Source organism: Nicotiana attenuata, chromosome 12, assembly GCF_001879085.1.
Source record: "Nicotiana attenuata strain UT chromosome 12, NIATTr2, whole genome shotgun sequence".
In the NCBI taxonomy this organism is placed as follows: domain Eukaryota; kingdom Viridiplantae; phylum Streptophyta; class Magnoliopsida; order Solanales; family Solanaceae; genus Nicotiana; species Nicotiana attenuata.
In genome coordinates, this window is record NC_032000.1 from 52,923,232 (window position 1) to 52,936,592 (window position 13,361).

Genomic DNA, 13,361 nt, shown 5'->3' on the forward strand with positions numbered 1-13,361 from the left:
TTTGAATTATTGTTATGTCAGTTAAGCGCAGAAGAGTTATTGGTTGGCCCACAAAATATGTATAACGCATTTTATTAAGGCGCCATACCCTCCTGTCTTTTCATATTCAGGTATAACGCCTTAATAAAAAGCGCTATCTATATAATGGGACAAACGGCCGTTAAGATATAGAGCCCTTTAAAAGGGCGTTATACATATTTTGGTCACTAAGTTTTTTTACCGCACGTTTCCATCACTTGAGTCCAAAAAACCACATTTTAGTTCCGGACTCTCCATCTTTATGTAAGTGCCAAGATTCTCAATTCTCACTTTGTCAGCTCTGCACTTTCAAAAACACCCTGAATATCTGTCGGTTTCTCTCTTAACCTGCCATCACTAACTACATTCTATAATGAAATTATTCTCACTACCCCTCCTCTCTTTATTTCCTGTGTGTATTACTCAGACACAGAACAGAAGCAGCTTTCATTAGTAGGCTATATAGTGGTAAATTGGTTCTTGAATGTATATCCATCTAGATCTGTCATAGGATAATATAGTGGGTACATATTTTCCGGGAGAAATCCAAGAAGATAAAAGGGTCAGAATATGGACAGCTGCTTTTTTATTACTGTACTTACTAGCATTTCTTCTAAGCTTTTATATGGATCTGGTAAGTTAGGTTTGCCTATGCAGCTGAGCATAACTGATGCATTTATGAATAGTACTATTCTAAAATCTTGTTAGCTGTTAAACCAGCTTAAATTTGATTAAGGAACTATAATTTCCAAATTAGTAGGTTTTAGTTACAGGGTCATTTTCAGTGGGAATATCACAAGGTGAAAAAGCACAAGAATATGAAAAAGGGAATTTTAAGCAGTAAGATAAGGCGTTGGAATCGTGAGCAAACAGCAGAAGAGAAGAGAAGGGGAAAAAGGGGGTCCATGTTCTGATCACGTGCTGCTGCCTCATCTTTAAGAAGATAGAAATAGTACAAAACAATTAAGCGTTACTTTTCGAGCCTGTTCTTTTCAACTTCACTATCTATCTATCTATCTCTTACCAAGATTCATCCCCATTTTTGCTTGTGTTGTGCTTTAGAGGCAAACATCAATTCTGGTAAGTTTTTCATCGTGAAAGCTATATGCGTATTTCATAAACAGCCCTTTTCATATTTTCACGTTTTGCTTCTTTTTGCCATGTCAAGATGTGCTTTTTGTTTGTCAATTGCATCAACGTCATGAACTCAAGAGTGTGACTTTTAGTGGTCGATGAAGTGCGTTGAGAGGGCATAAGAAGTCTGGTTCAAATACAAAAACATTTACCCATAATTATATTGGTGGGAAGGTAACATGTAGCCTGAAATTAGTCCCAAGTTGGCCTGGACATTACGGTTATAAAAGAATTTGCATAAACGTCATGATTGTGGAGCAAAAAAGAAAAACTTTTTTTTTGTTTCAATTTGAACATTTTTTTAATCATTTCTTGCCAAATAGATGTGGCACTCAAGAGTCGTGTAGGTTTGGGAGTTTGGCAAACTAGGCAATCCACTTACTACACTATATCACTGTAGTATTTTGTAGTATACTATTATCTTGGTGACCTGTAAATTTTGTACATATACATATGTAGAGTAGAGTGGGAGGGGATGTGTGGGGAGTGGGGACCGAGGTGGGAGGAACTTGTTATGGTCCTTACAAATAGCCTTAATTTACGTGGGGCTCAACTTTGGTGTGATTGATTTGATAATGCAACTGCCGTTGAATCATGTGCTTTTGGTTTTCGTTAATCTCACACACACACACACACACTAGTACGTTTTCTTGTTTTCTTCTTGCTCTTCTTTACACTGTGCTAATAAAAAAATGGAACTGTTAAATACACAGTCTTAGCTGTAGCTTTTGGTTGAATCTAACCATTTGTTTCAGAGGCAACAAAGAGTAAGTTTCCCTTTCCTTGTTTTGTTTGTTAACTACAATAAGAAAGTAATGCAGATGCCTATCAGTTTTTACTTTTCTTGTCCCTGCATTGTGCACAAATGCATTCTGCTGCAAGCTGAAGCCATTAAGTGGCCAAGTGGGGTTAATAAAAAAGGATTTTCATGCCTTTTAACTTCTTTGTTTGGGGATGGAAAGTGGAGTCATGGCTCAGTGCCAATTAGGTGTTATATATTGAAATGTTGCTTCAAACATCTTTGTGAATATTTTGTTTCTTTCAGGATTTATCACATGATAAAGAATTTATACTTCAAGTGAACCAACTTAGTGCAAGAAGCTGCTGAGGAGAATGGATATCGACTACGGGAAGTGTTGGGACACTTCAAAGGTGTGTGTATATTTCACTGTTCTTCAATCTGCTTAAGTTTTTGGACTTATTGAAGCTTGTATCATATTGATGAATTACAGTCATAATTGTTCTCCTTTTGCTTTGTTAATTTTGCATCATAGAAATCTTGGAAGAGTACACTGATTCTGGCATACCAAAGTCTTGGGGTAGTGTATGGGGATCTCAGTATTTCCCCTCTCTATGTCTACAAGAGCACATTTGCAGAAGACATTCATCATTCCGAGACCAACGAAGAGATTTTCGGCGTTCTTTCTTTCGTTTTTTGGACTTTAACCTTAGTTCCTTTGTTCAAATATGTCTTTATCGTACTTCGAGCTGATGATAATGGAGAGGGTATGTACCATAAATCACAAAGATGTTTTTGGTATTTGGTCTAATCAATGAGTATTTGGTCATTAAACTGACCTTTATAGACTTTCTGCTGTAGGTGGTACTTTTGCTCTCTATTCCTTAATATGCAGGCATGCCAAAGTAAGCCTTCTTCCGAACAGACAAGTTGCCGATGAAGCTCTTTCTACCTACAAACTTGAGCATCCTCCCGAGACAAAGAATAGCTCAAGGGTGAAGTTGCTTCTTGAGAAACACAAATTCTTGCATACTGCTTTGCTTATCTTGGTGCTTCTTGGCACTTGTATGGTCATTGGAGATGGACTGCTTACCCCAGCCATATCTGGTAGGCTGTTTTCCATTAAATTTATGTTCTCTAGAATTATCGTAGATGCTGATACGGAACCTTCTTTCGTGTGCAGTTTTCTCTGCAGTTTCTGGCCTTGAGTTATCAATGTCTCGGGATCACCATCAATGTAAGCTACTTCATCACTGCACATCAATGAAATCTGGGTTATTTCTTTTTTTTTTAGACGTAATTTACTGTTTAAGTGTTCATCACCGCATATCTTTAAAGAAGTTATTGTTTAATTATGATTCCATATAGAGTTGGTGATAAATTGTTACTTCCACTTTTATCTACTTACATCCATGTTTTTTCTTATGCAGATGCAGTGATTCCAATAACTTGCTTCATATTAGTCTGTCTGTTTGCGTTACAACATTATGGCACACATCGAGTTGGTTTTTGTTTTGCACCAATTGTGTTGATCTGGTTACTCTGCATTAGTGCTCTTGGATTATACAACATTATCCACTGGAATCCACTTGTTTATAAAGCTCTTTCCCCCTGCTACATGGTAAAGTTCCTGAAGAAAACAAGAAAAGGAGGATGGATGTCTTTGGGTGGAATTCTCCTCTGCATAACTGGTAATATATCTTCTTATACTTGGTTTTTTGTATTACTTCGGTCATAAATTCTGTTTTTTTGATATATACTCTGAAGTCAAGTATGGAGCTTTTATATAAATCAGGTGCTACCAGCTAGAACATTACAAAAGTGATGCTATTCTACCTTGCATCACTTTTAAAAGCAAGTCAGGTGCATGTTCTGTGGCATTTAAAAGCAAGTCAATTGGCAAAATATAGGGTCAAATTTGCGGTAGCACGTGAGCTATGGTCCCAGGATTAGTTGACGTCTATTCTAGTAAAGATTAACATGAAATAAGTTTAGCATGCAGCATCAACCTGGACTTGATTGAAATTTGTAGCATGAGATTACTTGCTTGGAAAATGCATATATGTGAATCAGGACTAAACAGATGAAGCATCTGTTCAGTCCAGGTTCATATAATACAATCAGCCAATTGCTTAAATGTACTCTCTGTGTCACAAAATGGCTGTCTGTCTTCCGTTTCCAAGAGCTAAGCGAAGTTATCTTTGAGAATTTTTTATGTATTCTTTCATCACTTTGACATGGAAAAAGTTGCAACTTTTATTTCTCTTATGTAGTTTCAGAATGTCTGAGTTTTACATTGAAATAAATGAATTAATTCTATATCCAATATAGCTCGAAAGATTGGTCAAATATATGGATGTAATGTTGGCCTGATACTTGTAATAATTTGATATTCATCGTTGTCCACCTTTGTCGTGCTTTGATAGTATTTGAAGCTAAAATGTGAAGGATATATATCTAGCCTTGGTTAGGGTATAATCACGATATCAACAGTGTACTACTATATAGGACAGTTAGTCACTGCAACGATTACCCAGTGTTTCATCAATGAATGTTGAAATGTTTTATTATCGTACAACAGGGTCTGAAGCAATGTTTGCTGATCTTGGGCATTTCTCATATTCTGCAATTCAAGTAAACTCCATGAACCAATGTTTTGTCCTTCTTAATGCCTACAGCAGTAGATTGGATTTCTAATTTGTTATCTTGCCACAGATTGCATTCACCTTTCTGGTTTATCCAGCGTTAATTTTGGCATATATGGGTCAAGCAGCTTTCTTATCAAAGCATCACCACACCATTCACAAGATTGGTTTCTATGTATCAGTTCCAGGTAACATTTTTCATTCAATCAGTTGGTAGAGGAAACAATATTAATCAAGTACATGTGGTACAAGGGCATGCATAGCTATGTTTGATGTGGGCTGACTAATCTACTCGTTTTAACTTGATTGCTTGGTACTGTACTTTTCTGGATGGGGTTTGAGCTTTCAGTTTAAACACTTCAGTAGATAAATTTGTGTACATCTCTTTTCAAGAGGCACAAGTAGTTCTTTCAACCCATTTTATATTTTGTATTTAACTAGATATTGAGTTTAAGATAGTAATTTATTTGATATGTATAATATAGCTCGTCCTAAAAATAAAAAAGAGGACGTGTATAATATAGTAGTTATAGTGGAACTCTTTTTCATTTTCTCCAGTAGAGGAAGGCCCTCGACTTCCACTTCAGGTTCGGGGAGCTCCGGCAGGGGGAAGGGAATGACTATTCATCTATTGTATTTTCATCCAGGCAATTACCATAACGAAAAGAAAAAAGAATTCAAAAAAAGAAAGAGATTGCTCTTGTGACTCGGGATGAACCTTTATCGGTGGAGGAAAGAAAAATACTGAATCTTTGGTTGGGAAGTGAGGGAAAACATCTTTAAGATTTGATGGTTAAATGAAGTTGATATGTTGGAAGTTCTGAAAGATATATATATATATATAGATAATAGAATAATATCACCAGTGAAATGGTCAAACATTTGTGATATCTTAAAATGGAAAGATTGTTGGGACCGAGGGAGTAAAAGTTTTACATTCAAAGAAGAGGATATCAGTTTCTAGGGATGTCTACTACCATCCATACAATTCTAAATGACATTCCCAATGCATGGATCATCATTAGTACAGAAAATTAGCTACCCTGAACACAAAGACAATCACTGCTCTAGTATGTGAGAATTTCATTGTCAGCAGAAATTGCCAACATTGTAGTTGATATCCTTGGAAATGTCTTATTTAACTTATTCAAGTCCTTCATGATGTAACTGTTTATGTATGAAGTTGAAACCTGAATGACCTGACATCTAAACATGATACTCCCCCTGTCCCAATTTATGTGGCACTTTTCATTTCGCTAAACTCAAATAGTGAGAACTTTGACCAACATTTTAAAATGTATATTTTCATTATATTGACATGAGAAGAAGTGCAACTATAGTACTTTTCATGTAGCTTTTTAATAACTAAATTTTAATTTTAAAATATTGGGTTGATCTGATTCAATTTAGCTTCAAAGATTAGTCAAATTGACTCTCGAGAAGCGAAAAGTGTTGCATAAATTAGGATGGAGGGAATAATTATTTTTGGACTGTTATCCAGTTCTTGCATTAAGACATGTGAAGTGGACAAGTGCTTATTGTGAGGGCATGGACTCTGGAAATGATTTTTCTAAATAATGAGCCAAGTCTGGTCTATCCTCAATCAAGTCGTGGGTATTTCCATAGTATTTACTGCATTAAGGCGTTGAATGGGTGGGATTGGGCCTAGATTGGCAATGGGGCGGGGCAGGTTTGAACGTTAGCGGGGCGGTGCGGGTTTGAGAGTTTGCGGTTGCGGGGCGGGTTCACTTTTTAAAAAAAAAAAAAAAATTAACGCGGGGCGGAGCGGGTCGTAGGTGGGGTTTTATAGAATGAGGAAAACTGCTTTTCCATCAGCACTTGAACCTGAAATAGTAATTGCTAAACTGCTTTTCCATGTGCATTTTCCATGTTTCTGTCCGATTGCTATCAGCCTTTGCAGAAGTTAGCTGGCCTCAATTCTTATCAAGATAATTCTGCTTCCTGATCTAAAAACTATATATTTAATCGAACTGATACATTGTGCACTGAAAAGCAATGACAAGCAAAAAGGCTACTTCAAAAAGCTAAGTATATGAAAGAAAGAGAGAACAATTTGGATATAATTAATTGTTTTGTTAAAAAAATCAGATTTAAGTCTAGCTTTCTGAAAAAAGAAAAAATTTTATTAAAAAAATTTGCGGGGCGGGGCGGGCGGGTGAACGCGGGTGGAGTGCGGGTTTAAATCCTATGCGGGGCGGGGCGGGTTTAAATTGCACGGGTTCAGACCGCACCCGCACCGCCTGCCATTCCTACCTAGATAACTACTAGTAGTAGTTAATTTTTTTTTACCATGAACACAAGCTGGTTTTGTAGAGCAAGCTTCTTGATCATGTTTATCCATTTTCATTTGAATTTGAAACATATTTTATCATTGAGTTATTCCTTCTTTTTTCATTTAATTGCAATTGTAGATTGTGTGAGATGGCCAGTGCTAGTAATAGCAATTCTGGCTTCCGTTGTGGGAAGTCAGGCAATCATCAGCGGAACATTCTCAATTATCAACCAGAGTCAATCTCTTGGCTGCTTCCCAAGAGTCAAGGTTGTTCACACCTCTGCCAAAATACATGGCCAGATATACATTCCCGAGATCAATTGGATACTCATGATTCTTTGTGTTGCTGTGACTATTGGATTCAGAGATACAAAGCACATGGGAAATGCGTCAGGTACTAGAACCAACCATGCTTTCTCCAAAAACCACTTTATAAAGGCATCAAATACTGTCTACTGTCGGTCATTTTTCCGTCTCAGCCTAAATAGCTCCTTTTTGTTTTCTTTTTCTATTTGTCTCTCTTCCCCCCTGTTCTTTATGATTATGAAGCTGTATAGAAGTTCAGCAAGCACTTAACTTGCTATTTCAGTGTATAATTTTAAGGTGTCGCAGTTTCTTCCTTTATCAATTGCAGGACTAGCAGTGATGGCGGTGATGCTGGTGACCACTTGCCTTACTTCATTAGTTATCATCCTCTGCTGGAACAAGCCTCCAATACTGGCCCTTGGATTTCTCCTTCTGTTTGGATCTATTGAGTTACTCTACTTCTCAGCCTCCGTCATTAAGTTTCTTGAAGGCGCTTGGCTTCCAATCCTGCTTGCACTCTTTTTGGTTACTGTCATGTTTGTTTGGCATTATGCCACAGTTAAAAAGTATGAATATGATCTCCATAATAAGGTTTCATTAGAATGGCTGCTGGCACTAGGTCCAAGCTTGGGTATTACTCGAGTCCCTGGTATCGGCCTCGTATTCACTGATTTGACTTCTGGGATTCCTGCCAACTTCTCCCGTTTCGTTACCAACCTCCCCGCCTACCACCGCATACTTGTTTTTGTGTGTGTGAAATCCGTGCCTGTCCCTTTTGTGCCCCCCGCTGAGAGATACCTTGTAGGCCGCGTTGGTCCTGCAGCTCATCGTTCCTATAGATGCATCGTCCGTTATGGTTACCGTGACGTTCACCAGGATGTCGACTCCTTTGAATCCGAACTGGTCAGTAGACTGGCTGATTTCATCCGGTATGATTGGTACAAGACACACGGAGTCATAGACGAGGATGACGGCTCACGGTCTGGTGCATCATCGGGAGAATGCAGACTGACCGTTATAGGAACTCTGGCTTTCTCAGGCACAGCAGCTTTCGAGCTCGAGGACAATGTGCAACCGGCAAGTGTGTCTGTCGGGTTCCCTACAGCTGAAAGTGTGACGGATGTCATCGAGATGCAACCAGTGGAAAGAAGAGTGAGGTTTGCCATAGATAATGAGTCGGAAGTCGATTCACGGGAAGAAATGGATGCTCAGCTGCAGGAGGAGCTAGAAGATTTGTATGCAGCACAACAAGCTGGGACAGCATTTGTGCTAGGACATTCACATGTGAAAGCAAAACAAGGATCATCTATGTTGAAGAGGTTGGCTATTAATTATGGTTATAATTTCCTTAGGAGGAATTGTAGGGGTGCAGATGTATCCCTCAAGGTGCCTCCAGCTTCCCTTCTTGAAGTTGGGATGGTCTACATTGTTTAAGTTGTATTAGACCAACCACGCATCACACTTTCCTCGTATAGCTTTGTATCTTATTAGAGAGGTAAATGTAATTATGCAGATTACTGAAGTTAAATCATTTTGATCGCTTCTCCATTAAGCATCTCTGTATCATTCTTAAAATATGAAAACAGAGAGTATAAAAACTGCGCAAATACAAGGCTGGAAAAGAAAAATCCCTTAAAATCTCTCAAGGGCGGTTTATGTGGTCCTTCTTGACAAATACTAAGGGGTCGTTTGGTTGGGAAACAAGTTATCCCATGATTATTACTTCACCCTCTCATAGGGATAAAAATAACACTACAATTCTGGGATAACTAATCTCGGGATTAGTAGTACCACAATTTTATCACAACTAAATATGGGATAAACTCAGTACAAATTTAATTCTGGGATCAATTATCCTTTATCCCTCGTATCAAACGAGCCCTAACAGTAATAGCTAATGCAGTGAAGAACTCCTCTTTCTATTTAGTATCTGTCACACCTCCTTTTTCCCGAGGGATAGGGAATAGGGAGTTTTTTCAATTAAAGTGATATTATTCGAAATGAGATTATTTATTTAATTTAGAGTTGTCACTTGGGATAATTTTATTGTGTCCCAAGTCACCGGTTTACTTTAAAATCCCAAATCGAGAAAATTTGACTCTGTTTAAAGTCTACGAAAACCAGAAGACCGGATAAGGAATTCTGTTGACCCAGGAGAAGGTGTTAGGCATTTTCGGATTTCGTGATTTTAGCATGGTCGCTTTAATCATACCAGGCTTAATTAATTTGTTTAATTGCTCATTTTAGAACTTACGTACGTTTACCTTTTACCACTTTTAATTATGGCGTTTTATGGATTTAATCTTTGAAACGGATTACATGTGTGTAAATCCGTTTTATTTGGCGCTAAGAATTATGTCACGCGTACATGTACATAATTAATAACACTTTATTATCATTCAAGATTGTTTGGCTAAAGTCGCGCAAACGTGTACCTTGATTTATTTTTGAGAATCATAATTATGTCACGCGAACGTGTAAACAATTACGATAAATAGATTAAGTGCCTAAAGCATTCTACGCATATTCATGAATCATCTAATTTTCTAGCGTTCAAAGTCATATGTGAAGTTCAAATGTTATGAAATAATGCGGGTATAGTGTAAAGTTAAATAAAGGAAATTGGAGAATCAATTAAGTTACAAAGCTATCTAGAAGAAAGTTCATGGGTTGATTAAAGGGGAATTACCAGCTATGTCCATTTATAAGTGGCTCATTACAAAAATTGGCCAATTGGTAAAATATTACTAATATTAGCCAAATTAGCCAATTAGCTATTTGTAGCAAAAAAATATCAAATTTTTGCTTTGTTTTGAGTGGGTGTTATTAGAATAGATTGGGCACAACTTAAGGACCTTGAATCTCAGTTTTGGGATGATTTGGTGAAGTTTTGAGGTGGTTTGAATTAAAAATTCGAAGTAAAAGCTGAACATGAAAAAAAATTATATGTGTATCACACTATGTATCATTTGTGTATCACATATATATCATATTTGTATCAATTGTGTATCACATGTATATCCATGTATACCTGTGTGTGAGATACATGCATGATACATGTTTGATACATGTGTCGCAGAAGACTTTTTTGAACTCGATTTAATTACGAATTTTGATACAAAACTAGTCCAAATCACCTCCAATCTTCCTCAAATTTTGTATATTGACTTATCTATATATTTTCAATGAATTTCAACTATATCCATTGAAAAAATTCCTTTTTTATTTAGATTTTTGAAATATTGTATAGGTTTTTGTATTTCATCACCTTATTTGCTACCCCCGTCCATGAAAGTTCCTTTCCGTCTTGTATCTAATGTTGCTAATCACGCTTAAAAATATGGAAGGTGATTTTTGCATGTGATTCTTTGAGAGAAAGAACCCTATTATTTGGTTTTTCAATTTTTGTTGGCTAGTTTGGTAAGTTTATGACTAATGGCTAGAGGTTGGTAAGTTGAGATTTATTTGGGACATTTGTGTAAGTTTCCCTTGATTAAAAATGAGCAACTGGGATAGAGGGGAAAGCCCAATGTAATATAATTTCACATCCTTGGATGTGCTGCCCACACACGAATAGCAGCAAATACAATTGGACCTGGAAACCTATCGAAGTCATCAGCTAAAAGGGAGCGAAAATAAGGGCATTTCCAAATAGCTCTTGTGAAATATAGCTTGTTAGGATCAAACACAACAAAAATTTAAATGAAGAACAGAAAATATTTAGTGCAAGCATTGTTGATACCCAATTTTTTCCCAAAATATTTTTAAAAGTGCATATATACCTTCAAAATCATGCATCAATAGCAATTGGTATTTTTCCATAATTTTTCTATATTTTATTAATTTACCCAGCATTTTATTTCTAATAAATAATTACAGAATTGCATCACAAGTGATTTCAAAAGCATTTCTTGATCTAATTTATTATTTATGGTCCTATTTAAACCAAATTATTTCATAATCAGCCAAATTGGCATCGTTTGGCTACAATTGCAATAACTTTGCAATTATAGTCCAAGCATATGATTTTATACTATTTTGACCGGAAATTAATCATTTGTATTTAAAATATTAAATAATCATTTTTTAATTATTTTCTGTGCATGAAATTCATTTTTTATAATTATTACCTACTTTGTAAATTATCTTAATTAATTTAATTGGGTATTTAACAAATAGCCAATTTCATTTCAATTCTAGCCTAAATTGAACCAGCCCCAAACCCAGTTAAATCAGCCCAAACATCCCAGGCCCAATCCATTAATCCTACCCGACCCAAGGCCCCATCAGATCCTGGCCGTTGATCTAAAAGATCAACGGCCCTCGTTGGTTCTTTCCTTTTTTAATTCTAAACAACCTCTAACCCTAATCATTTTCCATATACCGCCTCCCTAAAATCCTCTCTACTCTCAGTACACTCTCAACCTAACCCTAGCCCTTCAACCGCCGACCTCCCATCTCCGGTCATCTCCGATGACCTCTCATCTTCTCTTAAGCCTCCAATGGCCTCTCTCATGCCATGCCTGCCTCCTCTAAGGTCTTCAAGGGCCTAGGGCCATGCCGACTTGCATCTAGGGTTCATCACCTGACTGTTCTTGGCTACTCCAGTGTGATTTCAAGCAAAATCATGCTATATTTGCTACGATCCTTGGGTTTCTAAGCAGGTTTCTTCATCTCTATGTGGATTTCTCTCGAAACCCTAACTTCTTCTTCTATACCTCCTAGATCTGTACAGATTTAGGACGATTTGAGTTTGTTTCTTTAATGTTTTACACTGTCCTTGAGATTCTTTACAAGAATCGTTGATTTCAAGTGTTTTTCACCTTCTTCTAAAAATAGGGTTTCAGAACTTCTTTTTAAAACCTTGTTTAATTGATTCTTTGTGTTTAAACTTCTATTTCTTGCATTATTTTAACTGATTCTATGAGTTTATTACATCTTTAACTCGTCTATGTTGAAAGCCCTAATTTTTCTAGGTTTCTTCGTTTGGTTCTATGTATCAGCATGACTGGCCGGTTCTTGTTTGAGTTTCTGTGACTATCTTGCCTCGAATATGTTTCCACTGAGTTTCTTAGCCTAACTTACATCAACTCTATGTGCTTGTGTTCATCTTGACTGTTCAAGACTTGCCTCTTTCTATCAGTGCTGTTTAACCTTCATGTTTGCTAGAGTGATGTGTCGATCTCTGGTTATTCTTGTCTTACTCTATTTATATGCTAAAACATTGACTCATGACTCTCTCTTTGATTGATTCTGAGTTCCCTGTTTCTTGGCTTGATTTGAAAACTTTCCTTTAGACCTTCAATTCTCCCTGTTTAAACTTGAATTATTTGTTTATTCATGGGAACCTACGTTATTCTCCTTAATTCAGTATTAGTTCGTGTCCTTGATTCACTGATTTGCTATATGCTGATTCTCGATTGTTTTCATATTCTGCAACCTTATTTAGTTTTCTTACCTTATTTGGGTTAACCGTGTTATGTGCTGATTCTTCACTAATTATTTCCTTAGTTAAACCCTTGTGTATTTACCCCTAATTGTTTATTTTATACCTAATGCCTTACTTGATTTCTTTCCTTAAATATTTTCTGCCCATTATCGTTGGTTAATTACCCCTTAATTAAGGGAGTACTTGCATTGATTTGATTCTAATTAGTACATGGTTTCATAATTATTGCTGAACTTTGACTCTTGCCTTATTTTCTGCCTGTTTTCAAACTATAAATACCCTGCTCTTTCACTAACACAAGACACATGAACACATTGGTTCAAAAAACTCTCTCTCACACAAAAAACACTCTTCTGCTCTCTTTTCTCTGGTTACTTGCTATTGTTCTAAGTCAGCCGGCTGCAAGCCAAGGTTGATTACTCTACTCTCTTGCTCCTCACTTTGTGTTTACTACCTTCTTTACTGGTATGTTCTGATTTCAATTCAAGTTTCAAAAATAATATGGTTCTTTTATTACTTCATTTCATCCTGTTTCTAGTCTGCTTTTACTTATGGTTTTGCTGTGAAACCTGTAGTTGATATGTTTACATTATCAGCATGTTATGTATCCCCTTCCTTAGGATCAGTATGAATATGTTATCCCCCTCTATGTAGTGTGTCTCCATGTGATCTTGCTCTATCTGGTTTCTGGTATGAATCTCCTTGTAAAGTAGTCTGCACTCCTAAACTTGTATGATTCTTGGATTGATTTTAAATTATGTTGATCCTATATTGAAC

General features: G+C 36.6%; 1 protein-coding gene across 4 annotated transcripts; it reads left to right on the plus strand.

Moving 5' to 3' along the window:
• LOC109235790 (potassium transporter 2) lies at nt 313-8,683 on the plus strand. 4 transcript variants are annotated; one of them, XM_019402041.1, is made up of 10 exons: nt 313-1,098; nt 2,198-2,304; nt 2,427-2,658; nt 2,753-2,998; nt 3,075-3,128; nt 3,322-3,582; nt 4,473-4,525; nt 4,607-4,724; nt 6,969-7,223; nt 7,464-8,683. In XM_019402041.1, exons 2-10 carry the CDS (start codon nt 2,266-2,268, stop codon nt 8,567-8,569), a joined length of 2,364 nt encoding a protein of 787 aa, XP_019257586.1. In that variant the 5' UTR covers nt 313-1,098; nt 2,198-2,265; the 3' UTR covers nt 8,570-8,683. The 4 variants fall into 4 exon arrangements, with proteins under 4 accessions (XP_019257586.1, XP_019257589.1, XP_019257588.1 ...); XM_019402044.1 differs by having other exon boundaries at nt 313-580; XM_019402043.1 differs by lacking the exon at nt 313-1,098 and adding an exon at nt 1,116-1,792.